General features: G+C 46.4%; 2 protein-coding genes and 1 non-coding gene across 3 annotated transcripts; 1 reads left to right on the top strand and 2 right to left on the bottom strand.

Moving 5' to 3' along the window:
- Positions 1–149: 149 nt before the first annotated feature.
- LOC108101883 (serum response factor homolog) lies at positions 150–26354 on the bottom strand. The gene is made up of 4 exons (XM_017206426.2): positions 24558–26354; positions 20850–21098; positions 889–1246; positions 150–827 (listed from the first exon to the last, which is right to left on the bottom strand). The coding sequence occupies exons 1-4, from the start codon at positions 25143–25145 to the stop codon at positions 664–666; spliced, it is 1359 nt and encodes a 452-aa protein (XP_017061915.1). The 5' UTR covers positions 25146–26354; the 3' UTR covers positions 150–663.
- On the bottom strand, positions 2481–2554 carry Trnan-guu. Its single transcript has one exon. It is a non-coding gene; the product is annotated as a tRNA-Asn (tRNA).
- LOC108101884 lies at positions 6943–20062 on the top strand. Its single transcript, XM_017206427.2, has 2 exons — positions 6943–7568; positions 16388–20062. The coding sequence occupies exons 1-2, from the start codon at positions 7515–7517 to the stop codon at positions 16763–16765; spliced, it is 432 nt and encodes a 143-aa protein (XP_017061916.1). The 5' UTR covers positions 6943–7514; the 3' UTR covers positions 16766–20062.
- Positions 26355–27976: the final 1622 nt, after the last annotated feature.

Below are 27976 nucleotides of genomic sequence, written 5' to 3'. Positions count from 1 at the left end.
TGGGGCGTTGCCGTCTGCTGCTGCTGCTGCTGCTCAAGTGTCATTTCACTTGATTAAACCATAAACTTCTTGGCTTAGTTGCCTCCGAATCAGCATTAAAAATTAATGGGGCAATTTCCGATTCAATTATAGTAAAAGACAGTCGACGCTTTGGTTTTATGCAAAAAAGTGGTTTATATATATTCATGTATTGTATAATAAAACAATATAAACTAGTAACAAAGCAACATGATCTCTGCGGTTTAGGAACATCCATATCATCCTTGTTTTCCATTTTCCCTTTTCCATTTCTCATTCAACCATCGATCGTATTCATCCCGATATCAGTGTAATGCTTTTCCGTTGTATATCTTGCAAAACTTTTAAAACTTACGTACGTGGATATGCCGCTGGCAACTTGGGTACCAGGTCAGGGTTTCCTTTTCACTTCGCCATGTATAGGTATAAAAATAGTATATATACGATATGGTAGATACAGTATGACTTAGACTTAGCAGGGGATCGTCATCCGTGGAAGGTGACGCGAAAACTTTGGATAGACTTCAAGAGAGCTGTGGGTGAGTAATGGTGGTCTCCTGCTGGTGTTTCTCCTTCAGATGGTTCTGGGCAAGTGTGGTTAAACGCAGTTCTCGGTATTGGGTAAGCAGTGGGCGTGGCTGGGGGCTAATCGTACTCCTGCTTGATGGTCAGGGGTTTCTCGGCTTGGGGATCGCTTTTAGTGGCAGTTCCTGACCCCGAAGCTCCCGATCCAGAGGCGCTCAGCTTGTTGCTCTTGATCAGGTTGGCCGCCGTGGAGCTGAGCGGTATGGTCACGTACTGGTTTCCATCTGCAAAGCGGGATATGATTAACAGCTGAATACTTCAAGGTGAGATCTGTGAGGCACACACCCTCTTCAGCGTGGAGCTGCAAGTGACCCGACTGTATGAGCTGCCGCAGCATCTTCTGCGGTATGTTGGCGATCGAGGCAGCTGGGTAAACGTACTTGCTGTCCGCCGGGGCTCCGCCTGCGGACGTCGAGGGTCCGTTGTTCTCAGTCTGATAGTTCAAAGCTGGCATCGCCTTGGAGCCAGAAGATGAGGCTGCCGCCGAGGACGTGGCAGCTGCTGCCGCTGAGGCGGCAGGAGGCGGAGGAGCCTCTGTTTTGCTGGCCGGGAGCTTGGCTGCCGCCTCGGCAGCCTCCACCGGCATCTCCACATCCGACGAGTCATCCGACTCGTTGCCGGACGAGGTAGGCGATCGGTCATCCTGCAAAGAGTCAAGCCAGAGACACACGATTAATAATGGTAGACAAACAGTCTGCTGTGCTGATCTTAAGCCTAGCTTAGTCTTGGGTGATTGCGAGTGAGTCGCGATTGGGATCGGGGATCTCTGGTCTGCTCCGGGGCCTGTTCTATATGCCAGCCAAGTGCAGGGAGCAAAAAGACGACGAGATAACAAAAAAAAAAGAAAAAAATCCAATATGTTTGGACCAAATATGGCGCGAAATTGCGTATAAGTGCTGGCCAGGCTGTTCGCCGGCACGCATCTCAATGAGCTGGCGTTGCCTTAAATGTGCACACGCGTTAAAGAATTTAGAATATTGATTTCTGACTCTCCAGCGAACGTCGTCGCATCGCCTTGGATGGCATCGCGAGCGTCATTTTAATTTTGATTAGTGCCAGCAGAGGCTGAGCCTCTGGGACGGCACAAAAAATAAATCAAAATAATTGCAAACTGTAACAATGCGATCGCCATTTTGTGCGAGGGAGATCGCAAATTGCACATACATTGCGCATACGCCGCGTGCCCCTGCCACATCAGCGGACTTCCAATGAAATTGTACCAGCCGCAGCAGCAGCATAAACAGCAGCAGCAGCAGCAGCTGTAAGCTGCCTCAGCCACAATTCGCGAAAGGCAAAATCGCATTGTTGCCGCTGACTAAAATGGGCGTCGTCATCCGTCGCCGACGTCGTCTGCTGCTGCCAACCGAGCGAGTTGGCCAGTGGATCAGGCGACCGCCTTTTGAGTGACAGCACCAAGACATTTTAATTAGCAAAACCAACCGACGACAAACTGTCTCCAAGTTGCCATGATATACTTGGCAACCGCGGCAACACCAACATGTGCATGTGCAACCGTTGTTACGCTCGCGGTTTTCAGTTGCAGCAGATGCGAGTGGAAAAGGGGAAAAACTAGAAGGCAGCTGAAAGCGGAGCTGTTCATGTAAAGGTTACATTGTGCCCAGGCTTGTATTTAAGGCGAACGTATAAGGCTGGCAATTATCCGTGTAGTACCTCATATTTATCCCCCGATAAAAACCTCCTACTTATCTAATCTGTTTTTTATTGCCGAAACCAAATACACGGACCACCCATTATGTTTGCGATTCTTCTGCGATAATTATGCAATTTAAATTCGCAACACAAAAGTAATAAATATGAGTTTTATTAACGAGAAATGCTTATTAAGAGAGGTAAATAAAAAAAGAAAAAAAATCATACGCCCCCGGGTGGACTCGAACCACCAACCTTTCGGTTAACAGCCGAACGCGCTAACCGATTGCGCCACGGAGGCTCTTGGAAGTCGCCGGAAAATAAATCCCTCAACTGCTTGCTGAGCTAATCTCCCCACTGACATCATCTCAGGGGTTGATTCCATTATAATAAGATCTATTACCGAGCATTATTCTTCTTGAGTTTTATAAATACAGGGATGAACTAAATTAAGGGGGTTGATCTTTTCAAAAGTGGTATAATTTGTTGAGTAATGATTATTTTGGCATTTGATTCAAATAAATATATGACACTTGCAGCACACAAAGAAAACAATTAATAGAAATTTTGTGTTTACCGTTTCTCTGCCAAGAAAATTGAGCTATAAATATAGAAATCATTTAGAAGGCTGATTATCAAGCCGCGAAGATTGTAATAATAAGTGCTAGCTTATCTCGGCTGCCAATAATAGCATTACTGAAGTTCCTTGTTTTCTGACAAGCACTAAAACTGTCTATTTTCACCCGAGAAACTTAATGCTTCAATTGAAACAGACAAACAAAAGAGATGGCGCTTTTTCGACTTTATTAAATTTTATATAGTGCCTTCTCGAATGATATGTTAAGGGCAATGCTATTTCATTTATTTCGCATTACGTTTCCAGAAGCGAGGCAGGACGACAAGTTGTGTTTGTCAGCGAATCGAACAGTTTCATCGATGGCTTCCACTGCTGATTCCGCTGCTGCTTCTGCTGATGCCAACTGCAACTTGCCAAATTGATAGTCGTGTGTCGTGCGCAAATGCCGAGCGTGTCTCATTAAATGACAATTAGAGTTTGAGCCCGGCTAAAAGCGAGGCAAAAAATACAATCGGAGCGAAAAACCCTGCCCCGGCTCTCGGTTGGCTGGCAATTGGCTGGATGGAATGCCAACTGGCCGGGCCAATGGCATGCAATTTATATAAAAATAATGCCTGGCATTGTCTGGCCGATCTGGCCTCGCCAGTGGTGGCTGCGAAGTTCGAACCTCGAGGCTCGGAGCCTGCGACAAATGCAATTATATAGAAATTTGTCTTGCTGTGATATGTGCGGCATGTTGTTGTTGCTGGCGTTGTTGTTGCTGCTGTGTGGCCATCGGTAGCTCCAAAAATAGTCAGTTTGGGAAAGGCTAATAATAAATGTTGGCAATAGTCAGTCAGCGAGTCGTCAAAGCATCGAATGAATGAATTTTCAAATTGGCTAACTGACATTCACAACCAAGGTGGCATTTTATGTGCCCCAAAAGTGAATGCGAGTCAATTCGGTGGCTTGCTGTTAGCTGTTGCCGCTGCAGCAGTTGCAACTTGCAACTGCAGTCGCAGCAGCAGCAACATAAGTAGCAGCAGCAACCACTGCACCACCGATCGTGTGGTGTCGTGTGACCTACACCACCGCCAACTGACTCGGTGATTGACGGATGGCACATTTGCCAATTGATTAGTTGTTTTTACCAAAATGGTTGCTGCCACAACAAAAGGCGACAACTTTGTGGCAGTCAGCACCCGCTTCAACCGTTTGAAGGCTTAAAAAACGCCAAGCAGCAAAAACAAAACACCGAGAAGGACCAGCAGTGTTAGCCCATTCTCAGTTTAGCTGGCTGAGATCGTACAGCATTTGGCCAATAAACATTTGCATTTTGCATGTTGTTCTCCGCTGTTGTTGCCGCTGCTACCGTTGATGCCGTGTACATCTACCGACACTGATAACTTTGGGCCGAAACAAAGGAATAGCCAAATGTGCTCTCGACTGAAGCTGAAGCCGAAGCCAGCGGGCTCCATTGATGCTGGCGCTTTCAATGAAAACATAAAAATAAAAATGCAAATTAAGCCTGGCAAACGAAAGCACTTAAATCTAACGCACAATTGCCCAGGGAACGGGCCAAAAGGAAAACAGTGGCGCAAAAGGGTAGGAATACAAGATGAAATGGATTTTGGTGTGGGAGTGTGTGTTCCTTTTACACACTTTATTGAAACAAATGAAGGTGATTCTAGGCTCTATAAAAAATGTATACAAGTCTATTGAACCCGAAAAAGAGATAGTTATGTATATTTCTCCTTTAGGTGCTCATAAAGCATATCATAAAATGTTTTAGACCGAATGTTTGATCTTCATATTTTACATAGTGAGATAAGGGATTTGGTTTGAAACCATTGAACAATTCCTAAAACAGTATTGTAAATATTATTTTACAAATCCAAGACACCTCCCCGAACCACTGTTCCTCGATTTCGTAGGAGGATTCACACAATCACAACCACAGGACAGCGGCAAACATTCTGAACAGGAAACGTTGAGGCAAATGTTATGGGATGGCTCTGGCCAACTGGCTAAGCAAAATGGGGCGGCCCGGCTTGTGGAAACAAAAGCCAGAAGCCGAAAGCCGAAAGCTAAGGCCCCAGTCAGTTGACACGGAGCGGCAACAAGCGAACAACCAGCAACCAGCAGCCAAACAACCAACCAACAAGCAACAACCACATCAGCTCAGTGGAGAGCACAAAAGCGGCAGAAGCGACAACACTGCGTAGACATTTGCCAGCTAAACTGGGAGTTTGGCCATTTGGTCGTCTTCACAATTGTCGTCGCATCCGGGCCAGGCCGCAATATGGAGTTTTAAAGCGTTTATATCCGCAAAGCAAAGCAAAGCAAAGCGAGGCGAAGCTTTCTTGCCGGCTTTCTGTTTTTGGGCAAATCACAGTTTTGTGTCTTTTCTTCGGCTGCGGGCTGCGGTTACACGGATTCACGCGCAAAGAAAGCGGCCAGCAGGAAGTTGGCAGCCGTTGGCAGTCGGGTCGTCGTGAGTCTGGGCCGCCTCAATCGAGTGGCGGGTTCAAATTCATTAGTTCAGACCCGCGAAACGGGAACTCCAGAACGCCAGAGTCAGTTATGATGGGAATTAGCATCTATTTAAATGTCAGGGCCGCATTAAGATGCCACGATTGGCCGGGAGAGTACGAGAAACGAGCTTATTGTTTTCGGTTACCAATTATTTGGCCAAATTGCGAGGGGTAACCTGCTGCTTAAGCACTTAACGAAAATTTCAAGCCTGAAAAACATATGACAATAATTACACTGCATGTAAAAGCTACCTCTTTTTCACTTAGTGGTTATGATATAAAACTTGATTAAAAAAAGGTTTATATTGCTATTTTGACTCAAACATGGTAAAGTATTTTAAAATGTACATAGGTACAAATTGTAAAATTATATTATCGATCGAAAATATTTAAATATAGACGCTCTTTATGAATACATTATTACCATTTCTGACTAAAATAAATGGTAAGCTTGGATAATTTTTAGAAATAGTCCAGCATCTAAGGGACTCAGTCGGGGTTGCCCAACTATTTTCCGCAGTGGAGCTAGTAAAGCGATTGTCCTCGGGCCTAATTATGCGTGCGCCGACAGGCGAACAAGAGGCAACAGGACAGCGGGTCGCAGATGAAACGGCACCGATTAGCCTGTGCCGCTCCCTCGGCGAACTCCTCCTTGCCACATCCTGAGCCGCTGGAGGGGAGCTCCCTACCCCAGTTCCCGCAATTTATGATGGGCACTAACAACCGCAAAACTAGCCGAACAAATGAAATGGAGTTGGACACAATCCGGCGGGCGAACAAACAGTTGAATGGAAATTGCAATTATACGAATACAAGAGCTCAATTCGGCGTATGTTAAGTGGACCGATGGACTGGGAGGAGGAGGAGGAGGGGGATCCTGATGTGGGTGCCCGGACAAACTGAGTTCGATGTTTAGCTAGATTTACCAATCCGAAGAAGGCCCCTAACTAGGCAAACAATCTCGAGCCACTGACAGCGATTAAATTTAATGCAACCTATTGGTTGCCTAGAGTTGTATAACTGAACTCGTTTTAATATTCGTATAAATTATCAGCAATGGAAACTAGTGTGGAGATTTTAAGAAACTTCTTTTTTAATAAAGAATTATTTGAGTTGTTTATTACATTGATTAATTGATTAAAGCCTAGACCGGCAAAGTTGTCATATCTGTGCTAATTTTTAGCACACTATAAATCTAATAGGAAAACTTTCAAAACTGCCCGACTCCAAAACTAATTGAAAAATCAGTTCCAGCACTCCGACCAGCGCCTTCATCATTAGTCAAAGACCAAGTCCAAGTCGAGAACTGTTTGGATTTCATTAAATTGTGTCATTTTAGAAAAACGAACAAAAGCAAAGCAAAAACCATCTATAGGATCGGAGCGTGCCCACGCCCACCAGCGAAATAACAAATATTCAATCGCTGATTTCATATTTCTTACGCGAAAACTGGTTACACCCAACAAATCGCTGCAGAACGGAACGGAGAAAGAACATCCACTATAGCTGTCCGTATATAATGGAATACATTTCAATAAATACATGCAGAGATACGTCATTTTGTGGCGGGCTGGTGTAAATTGAATTTTCATGCCCCGGGCAACCGGGGACCACTCATTTGTTTGCTTATTTGTCCCCACGCAGCCAATGTATATAAAGCCCGGCCCAAAATGGAATTGGTGAGCAAGTCAAAAGCGAGTCTATAAAATCTAATACGCACACGAGCGGCCAGCAAGTCCCGCCCACAGATCGGCGCTATATGCTCGGCTATATAAATATAAGTGCCTAATAAAACCTGCGAGAGCGCGGCTTAAGAGAGCGCCAAAGAGTGCAGCTCTGAGGTGCGAGCGGATCGGAGCTATGCAACCTCTCTGTCGCACTCGTCGCCCCCAGTGGCGATCTTACTCTTAAGTTCCCCGAAACGAGTTCCTTGCCAGGTTTCCTCGGCGGGACCCAAGAGCTCCGACAGCTGGGGCTTCGCTTTCAGTCTGTGAGCGATTGCGTGACCTGCACGACGATCGAGGAGCGATCTGTGTTTCTTTTCTTGGGGATTGAAAGACGTGAAAAGTGTAATCGATCAGCGAGAACTAGAAAAGTGTGTGAAGAAAATTAGTTCGAGAACATTGAAAGATGGTGACTTGATTACCCGAGACTTGATCACGCAGTGATCAATGATCTTGGAAAAGATATACGGAAGAACTGTCTTAAGCGAGCTTTTGATATGGGTAAGTAAAAATGTGAAACGTGTGGAGGAGTGAATTGGAATCAGTGATTTTGATATAGAGAATAAATGTTGATCGCTAATATTCAGATATCAGTAACTATAATTACTTGGAAACTTTAAGATTTTATTTGTACAAGATAGTCTGCCGTAAGTCGTGCCTGTTGGTAATTGGAAAAGTTTCTTCAGTTGGAGATTACTTATATAAAAGTAGAAGATTCTCTAAACCGTTATTTTTTAGTCCGTTTGAATTAGAACCGTCTGCTTAAAATACTACCTATATTCTGCGGTGCCTTGACTGGCCTCTCTAAGAGTTAATAGTGTGGGTTACCGGCTAAGACACTTTCGGTGTAGCACTCAATCCTTGACCCCTTCTAAGCCGTGATAAGTGCAGGCGGCAGAGTAATGCCAGCCTGTTCGAATGGCCGCGATGCACCGCCGCGATAAGCCACTCAGCGAACTGCAAACAGTAGCCCAGCAGGCTACTGCCGACTGGGCCCAGTTAGAGGCCCGGGAAGCGAGTCTTGGCCCGGCCAGATACTCGGCCCAAAGGGGTTCGGGGATGGGGATCCGTTTGTGGGCCGCCACTTCGGCGTCCACATTTCATAAATCAGCATGAGCGAACGAGGGAAATGTGTTCGCCTCGGAGAGCCAGTGAAAACCGCCTGCTGCGAATCCTGGCTATTTATTGTATTTTAACAACATTATAAACGAGCATTTAAGTGGCGAGTGTTGGGACTGCTGCTGGCCCGTTTTGATTTGTGTTAGAATGCAAAATCGAAGACAATAACCAAATATCCCAGAGACACCGACAAAGCCGTTTCATAATCAGTCGGGGGACTGGCAGACTTTCAGACTCGTGGATTCGCCGACTCGCAGGCAACTTGGCCAACAGGCACTGCCAACAAACAGCGAGCAACTGGCAACGGGCAACATGTGGCTCGGCCGTAACGTTGTCGTTTGGGCCGGGTCAAATGTCAAGCACATTATTTTTGTTTTTACGTACAATAAATATAAAATGCATGATGCATTTTTGATAGATTTTCATGCCAATAAACAAGCTAAACGAACCGCTAGAATGGTGTTTAGGCCAACACCATGGGCCACGAGGCTCCGGCATCGAAGACGGGCCCCAGCGATTCCCCCAACTGTTTTCCTGCCCCATTGTGTGGGTACATAAATTTGAGGCCGGACGAAAAGACACAAAAAGACCAGGAAGCTGCGTTTTGTGGGTCCCGGGTCTCTCGGCCTCATATAATTTTGTGTCTATGCAAATGTACGCGCTGCATTCGCTGTATTTTGCATTGGCCCGACTTTGGCCTGAGTTCGGTCTGAGATGTTGAAAGATCGACGACGATCGGACGGCCGATCGAGTCTGTCAGTTGAGCCGGGGAATCCGGGGAGTCCGGGGTTTGCAAGTCGGGGAGTCGGGGGATTCGGGGGAGTCTGGGAGTCCGGGATGGAGGACCAACCACGTTGACGTTCGCCGAACAATGCCTTGTTGACACTGATGGAAAATCTGCGTGTCACAAATATCAAAAATGCAATCGTTAGAAAGCAGGACGAGCCTCTCCTCGCATGATGGATCCCGTATGCTCCCCTCCTGTCCGATGCGATCTGATCCGTCCGCGGGGCGGAGCAGACTGTCAACTGTCCGTCGGGTTCAGTTATAGATCTTAAGGCCGATATGCTAATGCCTGATTGCCTGGAAATGTCAAGTAGCCGAAACTTTTTATGCGATCAGGAAGTGAAATAGGGGCGTTGCAACTTTTTCTGTAAGGAAATGAAGGCACCCAAACGAAATGGGATAATCTTGGTTAAATTCAATAAGCCCCCAAAAACATTTTAGTGTCTATTAAGCAACTTAAACCAGTAAAAAACATATATAAAAAAACCAAAAATTATTAAAGAATTGTAATCTATTTTGACAAAGTTTAGAAAACACATTAGTTCTGCAAAACAGTTGGTAATCACATATTTTGAATTTTTTAATCTTGATTAACTTGACAGTCCGATCGGTTTTTTGTTAGATATTGTCAAAAACCTATACTGAACCCAAAAAAATGCACAAAATCTAGTTAGTCAGACCATCTGCCAAGAGAGGGACTTCTACCCACCAAGAGCAAAACACCTTTGGCCTAATTGAATGCCAATTTATTGCGTTTATAGAAACAATAACAAATTCAGCTCACAATCAGCTCTTTAAACAAATATGCCAAATGCAATATAGAAAAAGCCAAATGGCCCGAGGAGAGCCGGGCAAAAAAGGCCAACTAAATTACTTAACAAGCCGTTGGGCTCGATGGAGGACGACAGCGACGTCGTCGATGATTTACTTGTGCGTAATAATGCAACGCCCGCAATGCCGGCCGAGTGGTCGTGGGCTCCTCCAGGGTTTCGCTGGAGATCCTCCAGCCCGGCACTCGCACTCCTCCGCCTCGCGGGCCAAGGATGCCGATGCTGGATGATGGCTGGTCCACTGGCCACTGGCCACTGGTAAATGCATGTGAGAAGAAGTATAACTGGGAATGCGCCTCAATTTAAAATGCGAATTACATTATCTGATCAAATGCATTCTTCAGTGCGCTCCAGGAGGAGCACACTCACTCCGTGCGGACGATCCACTCCACTCCACGAGAGGATCCCCGCCATCGTGTGTGTGTGGAGGCTGTGGAGGCTGCGGACTGCACAAATAAATAAATTTTAAAATACAAACAAGTAGCGCGCGCAAAAAGCGCCGAGTGGAAAATTCGTGACAGCAATTGTTGATGAGCAGCGTGTGAACAGCAGCTGCCCCGCAGCCCCCTCGCCCCCACCCATCGGTCCGTCGATAACTCAAGATCACAGAACACGGCGGGCAGAAGTAAAAACAATGTTGTCGGCCAAACGCGTAATATTGAGCGACTAATAGCCGGGGCTTGACTTGAAAGCGAACAACGCGACGGATCGCTGGAAACTGGGCCCGTACACCTCCGCAGTCTAATTAACTCCTACGAGCAGCGGGCCACGGCTTTTAATTAAGGCGCACACACACTCGCCACTTTTTACTTTATATATAACAAGAATCAAATGTATATTAACGTCCAATAGCAGCAATAACAGCTAAACAATCAGCCGGATCGTGGGCAGCTAAAAAGTACAGCGCACTAGCGGCCAAATCAAACAAAGAATTGCACAATTACAGCGGACCTTAGAGTCGATGATCGAGTACTTAATTCTTGGGAAATAAGAAGAAGTTGGTGGCTTTTTTCCCCACAGATCACATTATTCTCACAAAAAATCAATAGCAAATATTTATTTTGTTCCCTCAGGAATGGGGGATGTGACAATCAGTATATCTAACTGGTAAAGTCACTAAAAATTGGAGATTCAGATCAAGCTGTGAATAATAAATACATTTTCGGGGCATATCAGTACTGCCCGTGCCCAAAATTCTTCAGCCCTAAAAATGAATATTTCGTCCCTTATCTCATGTTGGAATACGAGCAATCTCCTCCCGAAAATTCCATCTGCAGCAGGGGCAATGAAATGCCGAAGTGCGCAAACTGTGCCAAGTTGGCTTCTGCCCACTCCTCCGTCTCCTCCTCGTGCTCCTCCCTCGATCGCATTCGCCTCTTAAAATTCTGTTGGATGGACTGCGGGACTGCTGGACTGATGGACTGCTGGACTGATGGACTGAGGGACCGATGGACCGGTGGACCGACCGACTGTCTGACTGCAGAGACATCAATCTAGAAACGGCAGGCAGAAAGATAGCCGGGACAGACGATTGGCAACTCGTTGCGAGTTGACAATAATGACGATGGGACGTCTCTGGCTCGCTGACTCGATGACGATGATAGAAAGTAAAAGAACGGAGGCAGCATCTTGCATTTTAACTGCGATTTTAATGAGACGTGGGAAAAAGAGTGGACCCGTCTGCCAGTTCGGCTCGTAATTTGTAAAACTCGCACGTTGCCGGCATTAAGGACATGCAGATTTCGCTCTCTGTCGTCCCTCCTTATTGATCAGCATTTATGGCTATATTTTTAGTGGAGCCGAGCTGCGAGCTGCACGAGCAGCAACAAATTAGCACTGACAGGCGGCGAGGAGCGCTGCCGAGACAAAGGACCACCGGCCGAAGGCCCGGGCATTGTCCACTCGCTGGTGACTTTGGGCACCATGCGGCCATAAGCCACTCGGCCATGTGGCATGACCATGATCGGCGGCAACTCCAGCCAATTGGACGCCTAGCGTGAGCTTTCTAGGTGGCATCCTCGGCCCAGCGGACAGCAGCAGCTTGTTAAATGTTTGCCGCCAAAGAGAACGGTTCGGAACAAACAAAATGTGTCGACTGCTGCTGTTGCTGTTGCATGTTGCATGTTGCAAGTTGCTGGCGGCCAGCCCGCCGGTGGCCATTCAATCCTTTCCGATCAACCACCAAAAGAAAAAAACGAAAAACAAAACACATTCGTGAGCGTCATTTGAATGGTGTGATAATTGTTGCGCCTTCGTGTGGCAGCTGTGGCAGTGAATTAATTGCGTGCCACATTATAAATTTTCGGCTCCCTTATTAAAGGCTTTCCTTTACACTCGCGGCCAACAGACACACACACGGTTGTGAATTCTCACACGCCGCAACATCGGCGAAAAATTCCAAAAGTTTGGTGGCATGTTGCAAAGTTGTTGGCTGTTGTTGTCGCCGGACGTGTGGGCATGTCAAGGCGTTGTCGCGTAAGTGGCGGCGAAAAGCCGAACTGCCAGATGATTTCCAAAGATCTTACGCAAATATTGCGCATACGCCCCGTGCTTAAGCCAACATGATTTTTTATGAATATTTGCCGAGGTAAATTGGAAAAAACTTAGGAAACCCAAAAGTAATTCAAAGGAGATGCTTAACTTTAACGCCTCAGTTCGAGCCGCTAGGAGAGCATTTAGGTCTTCTTTTCAAAACCTAAGTACTACTTTGAGGAGCAAAAAAATTTAACCCGCAAACACACACAATTTCCTGGGCTTTTCCTAGTCGAGCACACATACACACGTAAAGTTTCCACATGCAACCCCTACTTCGTTCCTCCTACAACAACTGCCGACAGATACGATAATTCTGTGTCTCTTTCTAAAAGCACAAAATTTGCATATCAAACGCAGTTGAAAAACAACCAAAAAGCAAGGAAAACAGACGCCGCGCAGTCGCCTTTTAAAACAACAACAATATCTAAAGCACTGACAACAACAGCAACAACAACAAGAACAACTATAGCAAAAACAACTACGAATGGGACTGGGACATGTACCTAATGCATGGACAATGTTTTCTTCCACTTTTTTTCTCGCTTTTGCAAAATTTGCGTATTCTGAACGATACGAAATTAAGTAAATTACAATATTGTACGATGATTGTCGTAGCCGGAGCTGTTGTCGCTGTATTTGCTGTGCTATATTTGCGTGAAATTATTATTGCAATCGATTTGGGACCACACACATGCAGACGTCGCGAAAAAGCGACGGGGAAAACTGTAATAAAGCTGGCGATAAAATTATTATTGATTACTCATACGCCGCATGTAACGGTCTAATGAAAACGGGCTAACTGCGATGGGCTTTCTGCGAATAATCGATAACGATGACGATGACGCGATCGCCCGTTAGAGATAGCAATAGCCAGCAATTATTTTCGTCATAAGTCAGCCAATGTGGCGACGACTTCTCCGCTGCACTCGGCTTTAACCTGAACGCGACTCAGCTTTCGGCCACCGACGCTACACTTGCAAAAACGTAGTCCTTTTTTATTGAAATCAAAATAAAAAAAATTTAAGAAAAAAAGCTGAGGCCTTTTAGTCCATAAAAGAAACTCTTTTGATGAAAATGTTTATTTAATGGAAATGTATTTCATATTAATATTGGTTTTTAAAAAACATATATTCACAAAAATATCTGGGCTTAAACTCCAAAGTATCTAATACTTTCACCAAGTGAAGTTTTTCTTATAAGTACAGATGAATTGAGATGCTTTCTAATGAAAGAAGAAAGGGGCACTTTCGGTTGTATTTCTCCGAGTGTACTGATGTTGTTGTGCTGGTTTTTTTCCCAACCACTCGCCTGTGTGAGTTGCTCAGTTCGCATACGAGCATATAATTTTTGCGCTTCGCACACAAGCTTCCAAATAAGGGACGGCACATGTGAGCTGAGGAAGCTATAACTATCGCTGCGGGCTACGCAAATCGCTGGCGTTTCCACTTTCGCGTAGATTTCGAGGGAAACCAACGCCTGCCGCCAATCTGAAGTTCAGCCCGTTGATGCAAGCGTCACAAAAGTGGTGCAGTTGTGCCAGGTGGTTGCCGCTTGGATCTCGGCGGTTAGTGGTTGCTGGTTGACAAGTCGCCGTCGCCGGTGGTGCTGCCTGCTGCCTGCTGCCCCAAAAGCGATCGCCGATCGATGGCGGTGCGATGGCAATGTCGGTGGCGACCAGGAGTCGGCCGTCGTGCAACATATGGCAGCGATGACAACGCATGTTAACAGCTTTTTAGAGTCGTTGCACAACGCCGGCAACACGGCGAGAACAATAAGCGCCCGTTCCACAATTCCCAGGCCGATAAGCCCGCGAATCGATGTTGGTACTCGTATATGTATATCTGTGCATTTAACCCCGCGTGCCACAAAGGATGCCAAATTTGGCTGCAACCCGATATGAAATGTCCCAAAACTGCAGACAGGAAATCTCACGCGTGCCGCTGGCAACATCGGCTCACTGGAGCGGATGGAGCTGGAGTATATTATCCAAAAATGCGGTCTGGCGTGCCTTTGAATTAAGGTATCGATTTAGCCCAGGCCAGCGGACCAGGCGGTCATCCCAGTCCGTCAGTTCGCTCGTTTTCATTCATTGTTGGCGCGCGCTCATTGTTGGTGTGAAATTTAGCACAACAGCAACATTGGCCACGCAGCAGCAACAGCAGCAGCAGCAACATCAGCACTCTGCAGCGGCAACAAGTGGCTGCGGTTGCAATGAATCCGCATAACAGACATACAACAAACGGACGGACTGCGACTCTTAAAATGCGGCAAAATATTTCTTGCTCTTGCTGTTGCTGTTGCTTGCCACTTTAGCTGCTGCTGCTGTTGCTGCTGCTGCCGCTGTTGTTGCGGCACAAAAATACTTTTTAAGTGCGCTGAAGCGTCAAGTCAGCCCAGCTTTCAACGGATACGCACAGGATCAAGTGTTATAAATGTTAATTCGCAAATAATTGCAGCGGCAGCTTCGAGAAAACCCTCGCTGGATGGCTTAATCGTCGCCAATCAGAGGACGGGACTGAGGTTGGGTTCGACTGTCTGCATCTCGGTCCGCGGGATCACAAAAAATGGCTTGGCCCAGGCTTTAATTGAAAATTTATGGCACTTTCATTAGCGCCAAGTGGAACTTTGGCATCGAGTTCTGGCCGAGCGAAAACTCTCAACTTTTAGGAAGCGAAGAGAATGTGTTTTCGAATGGTTATGATTACATATATGTATCACGTGGTTGTGTGGATTTCAACATTTGATTTTATTGTGGGCAGGAAATGAGCTGAACCAGCCGAGCATCGATTGTTGTTAACTTTTGTTAACCGTGCGGACTGTGGGTAGAAGTCGGCTTTTGCCCGCCGTGTGGGAAGTCCGCGTGTGCTTCATTATATAATGAATTCGGAGATGGGCACAATCGCAATCGCAAACAAAACAAACGCCAGCTCCAAGTTTCGCCTAGAATTTATTGCTACCCATGTTTTCTTCTCTCAAAGTACAGTTTGCCTGGAGTTCCGCTCGAACTTGCCACAAACTAAGATGAGCAAAAAGCTGCGTAAGGAGCAAACTTTCGATGAAGTCTGGACAATATTTGTCAACGCTTTATTGTCTTGTTATTTGAAAATTTATTAAACAAACTGCTAAAAAAGGAAACCAGAGATAGTAAAAAGATTGTGAGAAACAAGTTATGTTTTCACAGATTTCAAGTCATACTCAAAATAAATATGGTAATCTTAGGAAACGCCAAATATCCTCCCATTTTTTTCAACAAAAGTGTCTTCTAAAGTTTAAACACATTTAATGGATTAAAATTTCTAACTGAAACCGAAACATTTAATGTGTTTTCTTTAAGATAATTTCTTGCTATCCCAGCATTTTCTTACCGCTGGCACAATTAAGCAAACATCTTCATAGAAAATCCACACTATTAGGCAACCGAGGCTCGAAACTAAGAAATATTCCCAGCCATAAATTGGTCAGTGAAGCGGAGCTGCCTTTGCCTATATAAGTCGCTAAAGGCGGGGAGCGGTACGGTGGAAAGCCATAAGTTTCCTCCAAATCGCTGCCTCCGCCACGCTCCACTGAATGGGCGTTGCATGGGGCGTGGCCCGGCGGCGCTAGAAGAGCCGTGGCAAGGGGTGGGCGGAAGGTGGGGAAGGGGAAGGGGAAGGTCGCAGAGATTTCGACGTGGATAGCCAAGAATTTTGATTAACTTGGAAAATCAGTGGAGTAAGTCGGCGGGGGATTGGGAAGCCAGCCACTGAAGCACCGAAGCACAATGTACGCATTATTTGTTTGCATTGCGGCCCAATAATTGCTTAACTAAATGTGAGTCCTGCTGAAAGGCCAAGAGCGCCTCGTTAAGGTCTCAGTGCCTGGCTTTTAAATAATCACAATGAAAGCAACAGGCCCAGCGACAGGCCAACTCGCAAACCAAAAAAAAAAAAACAATCCGAAAAAGAAAAAAAAACACAAAACACAATACAAAGAAATAAGAGAAAAACAAAACGATACGAAACGCAAGAAAAGAAAAAACGCTCACAAATTGTCATTTCTTAACCTTTTCAGATTGCGAAGGCGGCGGCGCAGAAGCAGAAGCAGGAGCAGCAGCAGCAGCAGAAGCGGAGGCACCAGGAGTTGGAGGGACCCGGTTGCAAGTTGCCAATGGCCAAGTGGCCGGTTGCCAGTTGCCAGTTGCCGGTCGCCAGAAGTTGCCGACTCACAATGTGTGTGCGCAAAGGCTTTAAGAAATGCCGAATTCCAGAAGCTGCAGTACAATCAGTTGAATTAAAAAACGAGCGCACAGACAGAGGACGACGGCTGGATGGGATTGGGCTGTGGATGGCGGATGGGGATGGGGATGAAGAAGCGGATTGGGATGGGGATGGGGTTCTGGGACCTCTGGAGGATCGCCGGCGATATCATCGCGTGGTGAGCGCGGGCTAGGAAATTAAGAGGACATTGTGGCGGCATGCGGTTAGAACTCGCAGCGGCGGCTTAAACACAAAATCCACACTGGAGATTCCTTGCGTGGCTGCGTTGTTGGTGGCTTTTGGACAGCTGGACGCTGCCTGACAGAGGTCGCCCTCGTACGTAATCGACGAGCATTGCAAATGCCTGTGCCTTTGTCCTCCGCCTGCGTCTTGTGCTGCGCACGTGGCCATGTTGCTGACGCAGCAGCAGCAACTGTTGCAGGCACAGCAGCAACATCGGCAGCCGCAGCAGCAACAGCCGAACAGCAAATCATTGAAATGTCGTTAGAGGCTCGAGCGGCACGCAGCTTCGATAGTCAGCCAAACCGCAAAATGCTTTTAATTTCTCAAACTGATATGCACCCGTGCTCCCACTGCCGCGGAGAGAAACTTGGGCCAGAAGTTCGCCTTGTTTTGTTTTTGTTTCTCCTGCAGGTAGACCGGCAGAAAAGTCACATGAGGAGGTGGTAAGAGAGTAATAATCAGAACATAAGTTTGTTGCAGGGAGGTTAAGAAACATAGAAACCGCATACAACTTAATATGAAAGGTACAAATAAGCATACAAAGAATGAATAAAGATTAAAATAGACTGAATGTTATTTTAATAACACAGCTCCATCTGTACTAATAACTCTTTGAAATCATGTCAACGCACATCAAATTCCGAAATAAATACGAAATCGCAAAAGCCAACAAACTTGCAGCGTTTTTTCAATGGTTGGGCTCCGTGGGCGGTTCGGTGATGATGCGCAGGTGAGCGACCATAGAAGGCGATCTATGTAGCCAAGACACCCGCGCAGACTGATGGATCGCACTCTCGATACCAGCCAGATTTACAATACATAATGCGGGCCAGCGACTGTTGGCAAACAGCGAACCCCGAACAGCGAACAGCGAACGGCCCACTGCAAGTCGGCAATTAACCTTGGCTGGACAAAGAGTTGGCGGCGGCAGAACGACCTACAGCAGCAGCGGTACAAGTTATGGATTTTATTTTATCAGTCAGCTGGCAGTCAGCTACCAGCAGTGGCTACACCGAAAAAAAACTTGGGTGTGTTTGAATTCAAATTGCTATTAAGGCGGAGTTGAGAGTTAGCTCTTCACCCAAAAGGTTTAAACAAAATTATAATTCAAAAAAACTATAAATAATTTTTTTGGAGAGTTCAAATAAAATAAGATTTTGGGATATTCTCAGAGTGTTTATGTTGTTGGAGATCGCAATTTCTTTCTGTGTAGAGCAACAACTGATGACCTGAGCCGGCGTTGGTGTCACACCCACAACATTTTGGTTTCATTCATCGGCCCATGCTGAATGGAAAAACTGAGTCGCGCTGGAAAAAGGGGGGCTGAGTGGAGCGGAATGGGACGCAGATCGTGGCACACGTCATCGGGGCAGCCAAGAGGCCAGTAGTGCCTACGCCAAAAGCTTTTGGCATTGAAAAGTACGAGCCGCAAACGCGATTTGCATGCCAAGCCAGGAGAAAAAGCCGAGGGAACTCACTAACTCGCGAGCTGGCCAACTGACTAACTGACTGACTGAATGACTGACTGATGGTTGGTTGGACTGACTGTTGGTGCATGACGAGATTCAGTGGTGGCTCTGATCGATTTATGAACTCGTCGCGGGCATTGTTGTCATGACGTCACAAGCAACGGCTGAAGCCCCCGCAGCCGAAAACATTTCATTTGATCGGGGTCTCCATGGGAGAAGCGGAAGCTCTTTGCAACATCGAAAGGAAAACAGAAACATATGTGCTCGAAAAAAACACAAATTCATTCATGGAGAGCCGAGGAGCGCGGCCCACTCGCCAGCTTGGGATTATTGGAGACCGACCGTGTGTAGGCTAGAAACTAGAAACTATGTATAAACTTTGGGTTCGGGCTTATCGCGGTGCTCTTAACCTTGCTCTTGAAACAGCTGGAAGTGTGTTTGGGTTTGGGTTTGGGTTCACTTTTACATTACGCTGCATCCGTTGTTTTTTCGATTTATGTTTATTATTTATAATATTGCGCTAAATAATATTATATATATGCATATATTTATGTCTCATTCGTATAGATACTATTTTGTGGTTCGTTTTTTAAACATATTTTGATGGCTTATTCGGTAAATTGCTTTAGGGTTATTCGATTTACGTCTTTTGTTCTGCTTGGGCGCATTGCACGATCTATTAAATAGTAAATTTAACTAGTATTAAAGAAATTACTCGGCTTTCTGTTTGACAGAAACGTTCGGTATGTTCGGTAATTAAATTATGTGTGTTTCTTGAGTATTTTCTTTAACGCAGTAAACATAAGTGAATAAATTAAGTTTAAATTGCTTTTGCTGTGAGAGAACTTGCTTTGAGCTGTTTTTAATTTGGTATTTAAGTTTAAATGTACAATAAATATTAGTAGAAAGAGCGAGTCAAGCAAACAGCTCAAAGGCGGTACAAAGCGGTTCTGTTGCACGGATTAATTCGGAGCAGATAGTCTGGCTAGGGAATCTAGCCAGATGATCCTTTTGAGCAATTCGTCATGCAACATTCCAATTAGTAGGTGTCAATAAAAGCCAATTGGATCAATCAAATAAACATAACTAAGGGGCGGTAAATACTACTGATGACATTAAGCTAGACGAATCTGGAAAACACGCTTAAACTTACGGAGCACGCTCATCACACACGCATTCACTCTCTCACACTCAGGAAAACGGCCGCCGGCGCATTCGACATTGTATTTATATTTGCTATCAAACTTGCTAACTAAGCATCGTAAACGCACTGGAGCTGTTTACCCTTTTAGACTCTGTACAGCAAATCTTTGCGGAAAGTTTCCTCCTCTAGCGACTTTCCCTTCCCCCTTCCCTTTTCCTTTTCCTTTTTCTTCTAGTTATGTACGGTATTGCACTTATGGCTTAAAGGACTATCTAAAGCAGTCTCGGCTGTGTCTCGTTGTGTCTCTAGTGGTTCGGTTGAATGGCACTGGGTTAGAAGCTGCAGCTGGACGCGACAATTGATCTATTGCTATGGGATGTACTTGGGAGGAGCTGTAGCTTTGCTATGGCACAGTCGCCTTTCAGTAAGAGTCTTGACTAGTATACAAAATGTAAAAAATGTAAATTACACATTAATAAAACACAAACACTGCGGTAAACAAGAACAAAACGAGCGGCGAGATCGAATTGGCCATGGATCCGAAATACGAAGCACGAGATACGAGTATCGCAGTTCGATCAAGCCATTTGCTGCACTTTGGATCTGCTAAACATATAAACTGCTGTCTAACTAAGCTGGCTTGGTTTCTCTGCGGGAAAACGTCGAGGCGTGGTGTTTTGGTAGTGCAGATTGTTTAGCCAATAAGGTAGTGAAAAATTTGTTGGGGACAAGACATCCTATCGCACTCGTGAGGCCTTTGGAGCTTGGTAAACTGGCTGGTTTTTACTTTCACAGAAGGTTTTGGGGGTTGTTAAAATAATATCATATTTTTTTCTGAGTTTGTATACATTTTTAAGGGACTTTGATTTGAAGTTGTTAGAAATTCCTGAATATTTCTAAATAAGGTTTGCCAAACATTAAAGTGTTATTTAGTTTGAAATTTTTTTTTAGGGATTATTAGCCAATATGGAAAATAATTGTGCGTTTAAATGAAAAAGGATTTCGAATTTAAATATTTAATCATGTAATTCTGTGAAAGGAAAAACCAGGGGGCCAGATCCTCCGAGCAGTAGGACCCCGTGAGCCCAGTAAGAGCCAAGGAACTGGCAACGAGTACTTCCACCTCCGACGCTCTCTCCGCGGCAACCAAGTGCCAGACATTGCCTAGGGAATCCCGACCAGAGCTCCTAGCGCTGCGCATGCGTGTGGGTCATGTGCGAGTGCGTCGAGTGCGGCGGCGGCACGTGCGGCACGTGGGCGTGGTGCCCGTGGCCGCCGTACTGGGCGTGCGAGAGCGGCGAGGCCTGGCCGCCGCTGTAGCCCGACTGCATCAGACTCTGCTCGAGGCTGTAGTGCGAGGGCGGCGCCGGCGGGTGACCGAGGTGAGCGTGCCCGTGGTGGCCGTATATCAATTGTCTTACTTTCGAGTCCTCGTCGGCGATGTTGTAGCTGAGCTCCGTCTCCTCGAACCCGGTGGCCGACATCCGCTGGTCGCCGCCGCCGACGCTCGGCGGGTCCGGCGAGTTGAGGCAGGTCTGGATGAGCTGCTTTCCCGCCTCCGAGGTGATCATCGGCTGGAGCTTGCGCGTGGCAAATGTGTACACGTGGCCCGTTTCGCTGGCCACCAGCAGCATCACCTGCGTTCCGGTCAGCGTCGACAGCTCGTATGCCTGCAAGGAGGAGAGCAGAGGATCGTGTTAAGTACTCGATGGTATCGAATTCGGTATCGGTTGTCTGGCGAAGCGTGTGTTGCCCGAGCGGCACATAAATTTCCCCACCAAACTATGCGATTATGTTGCAGCGATAAGAAGCGCTAACGCGGCGGACTTAGGTTACCAGAGATGGCAACGTGATTTCAAATAGGGATATTTTAGTTAAATAGCAATCAATACAGATCTTTAAAGGAGGAATCCACCACAGGTTTGATTAAAAATAATCAATAATACCCATCTTAATAAATTGTAAAATCCATCTAATACTTTTTTTATTGCAAGTAATAGTTAACACGAAATCAAACTTCGAAACACTCCTTTTTGGCCTACTTTTAATTGCTTATCAGCCCGTATCAATTGAGGTGTCTAGCTGTGTTTTTGTAAAGAAACCTTAATCTTCTATAAGCCCAAGCAAACCCAAGATCTGGGCAAACCCATTCCGAGTGGCCGTCGCCAGGCAAATCAGTGAGTCCCTTCCTCTCGAAACGCCCACGCAAGACCCGAAGTCACGCAACCATCGCGATTGGGGCTCCGTGCTCGATAACACCTCCCCGGGCCGCAAGCCGTGTTTCTGCACATTAGACGGTAGCCTAAGCTGCCTATCAACAGCTCGTAATTACTTTAAAAGCGATAAAGTCGCTGTCGGTCTGGCGGGCAAAACAGTTTTTGCTGCTTTTCCCGCCGCCTCTTCTGCCGCGGCGAGTCGGAAAGCACTGCGCATAAATAACTGGCGGACCAAGAAGCAAACGCTCCGGGAACATTTATTAATATTAATGAAATTGTTGTACACATTGTTGGCGAGCCTGGGCTGTGGGGATTGCGATTGGGGATCGCATCGCATCCGATCGTACTGGATTGGATTGGTTTGGATTGGGTTACCCCGACCCCTTAACACATCGATTGGCTGCCAATTTTATGTGTAACATGTGTAAATGCAAACAATTGACACGGTCCGAAAGCGGAATCTGAATCGGATTCGATTTCGATTCTTATTCTCACTCCGATTCTGTTTCTGATTCCGAGTAGGTGTCGATTGTGTGCCTAGGTGCTCAGGAACCCAGGAACCCAGGAGCTGAAGAGCCGAGGAACCCTGGACCCAAACAGGCCAACAATTCATGTCAATTTGAATTTCGAACAAAGACAAAAGGACACGATTGGGGCTCGGAAGCGTTGACAGGACAAGAAGGCAGCCCCAGAGACCGCGGTCCAGATGGAGAGTCATTTGTTAGAAGCCGATTGTTGCCTGTTTTGCCCCGAGTGTTCGCCTGTGCCCCGTGTGTTGTGTTCAGCCTGTTGCATGTGGCCAAAAGGCGAGCCGCCGCGGAGCCTCTTGGCCCGGCTTTCTGCGGCTTATCTGGCCACAATCTGCCGACGAGGCTGAGGCTGAAGCTGCGACTGAAGCCGGGGCTTCCGTGCTTCTGGGCCACCGAAAACAATTCCCAAGCCAAAGCCAAAGCCTCGTGATTTCAATTTAACACCTTTTGGCGGCATTTTGCGCCTGTGTGCCCTTTTGGCCATTGCCAATTGTTGGCTGGGAACTTGTCGACGGCTTGTTCGCCGTGCATTATGCAGAAGCGAAAGCTCAAATCGATCCGATAATGCGGCCCACGCAATTGGGCTCACCCGGCCAAATGAGATCACTTCTGGACATTAGCTCACTTTTCACTTTTGTGGCCTTTTTTGGCCTCACTACCACCGCCCACCCACGCCTCGGAGCTCGGCTCTTGGCCAGATCGAAATGACCAAAATTGGCCAGAGGAAAGCATGCCAACAGGTTGCCGCGACAACTCTCTGGGCCAAGTTCATTGGCCGCAATTTGTTCGCTTGGTAGGGATGGCGTATTTCGGATCGCAGATCGCCCTCCTCAGCGCTTTTTGCTGCGATTGCCCGGTAGCGCCAAGTCCCGAATCCCATTGTCTGCCTGTCAACTGTCCGCCGGCTGGACATCGATGAGGGACCGCATCAAAGTCACCAAATCGATATTTTTTGGGACGCATTTAGAAGCGGTCCCTTGTCCCGGGCGTGCGCCTGTCATAAGTTCGGCCCCCGAGAACCACAATCTCAAGCTGGCAGAGCCCACGTCCCAGGGGTCAAGTATTGCGGATACCCTAACTGACGAGGTAATATCTCCTTGGGATCAAATAACCCTTGAAAAAGTGTCAAAGTGTTTGGTTAATAGCACCCAACTCACATACTTTTACTTAACTAAAGAGGTTCTAAAAATATCGACAGAATGCAAAATCAATAATTAAAATTCACTTCTTTGAATTCTATTTTCTGTATTTTTAATTAGAGTACTTTAAACTTCGGACTGACAATATATTCACCTTTGTGGTTTTAGAGCTCCTACGTTTTTGTTTCTTTGGTCGCCTGGGTCAAATATTTCATAAGATTTTGTGTCTTGGCAAAGATCGTGCTGAGATCGTGATTTAGCGCCGCGATGTTGAAGCTTTTTGTCCGATTTTGATCGGGGGTTCGGCCAAGCGGCCAAAGAGTCTATTTAAAAAATGTGAAAAATTTCATATGCGGCCCCCAGATCGATGGAAAGCAGCAGGAGCAAAATGCAGCGGCATTATGTAAGTTTGCGTGTGAAAATTGGTCATTTGAAAATGCCAAGGCATTGGCCACGCTGCAAGGAGTGGGCCGGAATCCGCGAGGAGCACGCATCAATTGTTTTGGGGGAGGAGCAGAGGACTGTGGGCAGCAACTGGTGGGCAGCCTCCTTTGAATGCAATTGCGGCGGCAAATTAACATTTTATGAAGCCGAAAACAAAGGGAAACGCGGAATCGTGGGCTACCGCGCTTACACAACGCCGCCAAAGCGACCGAACAGTCGGCTCAAACAGACGCGATCTGGCCAAAACAAGAGGATCTCCGGCTACTGTTCTTTTAAGAGCAAGGGAAGTTCGCGTACACAGTGGTTAAGATCAAAAGAATTTACTTTTATAAATTAAAACTCCAAATTGTAAAATATGTTTTGAATAAGATCTTTGTCTGCTTTAATAATATTTAAGCTTTAATTCTTACAAACCCATCATTCTGTCTAAATTGTGATTGTTAAGAATCTGTGATAAAAGTTTACCCCTTTTAGACTTTAACTTTGTCTAGGAGTATAATCTAAAATAATCTACGTGGTTACCCAAATTGTTCACCTTCCCTAATCCCTACCACTGTGCCGATGGCCAGATGCCGATAACTCCACGCTCTTCCTATAGAGAGAGTCAGAACAATGCCAATTTCTTGGCGAACTAAACGACTGTGCGACTGAGTCCCCGAAGCATTTATTAATTGCACATGCGCTGGAAACGTGGCCGAAATGTCAACATCCCAATTGCAGGGAGCAATCGTGGTCGGGATCGGTTGGCAACTAAGTTTACGGGGATTAGCTTTCGGGTATTACCCCGATCTCGGTCTCACCTTCTTCATGATGCCCGTTTTGCGTTTGGAGAAGGTCGTGTAGCGACGCAGCTTGTTGTCGATGTATTCCATTTTGATTTTGACACGTCCCTTTGTCTTCTTCCCATTGGCGGGCGGCGATTTCTTATTGGGCAGCGGATTGTAGTTGTCCACCGAGTCGTCGACTGCATTGGTGGCCACGTTGTCCAGTCCTTGGAGCGTGAGTCCTCCGGAGGACCGGTGGTGATCCTCGTAGCAGTCGCTGCCGGAACGTTTCAGGCCCCTCTGCTGCTGCTGTTGCTGGGGGTGTTGCTGCTGCTGCTGTTGCTGCTGATGTTGTTGCTGCTGCTGCTGCTGTTGTTGCTGCTGGGAGGCGTGTTGTGGACTGTGGAGCGTTTGGCACTGGGTTGCGGGAGGCGCTCCGCCCGTGGGCCGCTGCATGGGCGGCACTCCGCCGCCCATGTTCTGCAGCAAGCCCCCCGACGGGGGCCGACCGCCCGCCCCCAGGGCGGGACTGCCGTACATATCCGCCGGATCGGTCAGACTCAACCCGATACTACTCATCGAGTAGTTCAGGTTGTAGCGCGAGTCGCCCCGCGTAGGATCCATTCTGAGGTAAAAGTTCTCCACCGTGGAGCCGTAAAAATCCAAGGCACCGCGCGCGTCTATTATTGCTTGGCGTTATTTTCACGAGGGGCCTCTGAAAATCCGGCCGCGGCACACTTTTTTTTTTTTTCTGTTCAGATCTCGTCGCTCTTTCTATATTCCAAAAATAAAACCACACACAAAAACACACAACGCGCGCGTTTTCCCTGGCGAGCGCGTTTTGCGGGCGGTTTTCCTTGCCCGGTTGCCTGGGGGCTATGTTTTGGGGCCCAGAAAATCCGTTTAGTTTGTTAACAACCCGGGTTTTCTGGCCAGAAACGCGAATTTTTAAGTGCAACGCCGACGTTTTGCAACACACACGCACGCACACACACTCTCAAGGAAGTTGACAGCTGACAGTCCTGCAGTGTTGGAATGCGGCGGAAAGCCAGGGATACAGCGGCTAAGTGTTGCAAAGTGGAGGGGCAGGGCGCGCGAGTTCGAATTTTGTGTGGCTGAGATTAAAGTTCTTGTTTGTTTTGTATTTGAATTTATTTTAAGCTTTTATATTCTTGTAGTATGGCTTCTAGTTTCTTTATGGCTTTTGTTTTAGTGTAATTTAATGCTTGCTTGCAGCTTGTTATTTTGTTGGTTTTAATCCTTTATTGAGTTTAATTTTTTTTGTTCTGGGATAAGCGATTTAGTGGCTTCCTGATTTACTCTATCCTTCCCGATGTAGTTTGGCTTTTGTAGAGTCTATTGGTCATTTAATAGGGTTTTCGCGCGCCGAAGACTTTTTGTAGTTGAATTTAAGTAAGTTTGATTTCTTTCATTTAAAGTTGATTTTCTTTTAAGTTTTTTATTTTTATCCTTCATCCAGTTGCTTCCTTCCCTTTATGTTGTTTTTTATGGCTTGTGAGTTGTATCAATTTATCAAAAGTTTTGAAGTCGTCCGCTTAAGTTTCGCTCCGGATTGATATCGCTTGCTAATTTCCGCTTTTGTTGTTTTAACTGTAGTCTTTTAAAAAAAATCCTTTTTTAAATTGTTTTGACTTCGTGCAGTTATGGAAAATATTTGTGTTTCTGCTTGTTCCTTATGCGTTGCATTTAGTTGCTTATTTGTCGCTAGGCACTTGTTTGGACTGTTAACTTTATTTGTGGCGATTTTATTGTGGTTCTTTCCAAATACGAAACTTGCGATCGACGGCTGGCGTTGTGCTTCAGATGGCGTGCAAATACCTAATAAAATAAACTTAGGCGTATGTATTTCCACCCATGGTATAAGGTATAATATGGCCTGAGGTAGTCTCGTCGGATTCGTCAGTCCGTCTACAATGCCTACAATGAGTGTGAGTGCAAGGGTGTTTTCCAGTGAGTGCGAAGAAAACAGCAATACAAAGTTTTGTTTAAACCTATTGCGTGGCATGGGGATTGAAACAGCAAGTCATATAACAAGGAGGAGAATTCGTTTTTAAATTTTAGAAATTTATTCAAGGCTGCACCGCAGAATATACTCTCATAAAATTTGGTTTGCTAAAGAATTTAGAGCTAACATACCTGCACAAAATAATTTTTTTTTAACTCAAGGGTTAACTTTCAGAAAATAAATCGTTTGCTCTGAACGTTAACGGACATAACCCGATCGATTCTACCATGTTTTCAACGACGAGGGACGATTCGGTTCCAAACTTGGACAAACCGGTTCTCTCTTCCCGAAAGAGATCCGCGGCTCTCTTCGATCGCAGGAAAGAGCACTATGTACATAAAAACCCAGTTTATTTATTTGTTTTTTGTGCCGCCGTCTTTCATTTTGCAGAGGCGGCTGGGCTTTATGGCTTAATTAATTAGATGGCCACGCCCCCGTATGCATACTCATTCGCTGCGCATGCGCATAGATCGAGGATTTCGGGGGAACAAATGCCCGTGGTGCGGAGTACTCTTGGCTCCTCCCCCTGGAAACTGCGTGATTGAGTTTTGTAATTACCCCGTACGCCATTTTATCGCTTATCAGCCTCCGTGAATTTGGTTAATTTGCTGTGTTGCAATATCGATTCGAGAGCCCACAGCCTCTCTCCGGCATTTCTGGCCACTGCAGGTCCCCATGGCAGCAGCAACAACAAGAAGCGATACACTTAAACTATGCCAGGAATTTTTCAGGCCGGCCAATATGGTCAGAATGCTCTAGAGGATTTGCGTGGTGGGCCCACTTGTACACAGGAGCACGAGTATTTCGCCATGTCCTTAAATAGAGGTTCGCAAGAAAATCTGCCGGGGGAGGGGGAGAGGGGGCGGAACAGTGGGGCCGAACAGTGGGCATGGCCACGTGCAGTGACTAACAGATAGCAGCCGATCTACTATATAGCGAGCCCAGATAAATCGATACACTCTCCTCCTCCTTCGTCCCGCGATCCCCGCCAGATGCATTCCCCCGGCTGGAAATGGTCATCGTTGCCTTTTGCAGCCATCGGTGTCGTTGTCGCCAGCTTGTCTCTTCCGCGAATAAGCCAGCTTGCAGCTTGCGGCTTGGATCCACAGCCTCTGCTTCCAGGAGCAGGACCCCAGCTCCAGCTCCAGCTCCAGCTGCAGCTCCAACCAGTGTCCCATGTCGCGGGGAGGCTCCTCCTGCATTTAATTAGAATGAAATATAGGAACTCGCGATGGTTTGTCTACCTGCCCGGGCTGCCTAATGATTTAAATTAATCATAATGACTGTCAAAATAGAACGTTTGCCGCTGGCATCGGATCATATAAGGATCGATCCACGCAGCGGGCACCCGATCGCGGGTTCATCTGCCTTCGATTCACTGAGAGAAACTGGGTACTCATTCTGGGAATGTAAGGGAGTATAGTTCCTA

This window comes from Drosophila ficusphila, unplaced genomic scaffold (assembly GCF_018152265.1).
Source record: "Drosophila ficusphila isolate 14025-0441.05 unplaced genomic scaffold, ASM1815226v1 contig_414, whole genome shotgun sequence".
In the NCBI taxonomy this organism is placed as follows: Eukaryota; Metazoa; Arthropoda; class Insecta; order Diptera; family Drosophilidae; genus Drosophila; species Drosophila ficusphila.
The sequence above is the reverse complement of the archived record's forward strand: the minus strand, read 5'-3'. Positions and strand labels throughout refer to the sequence as shown.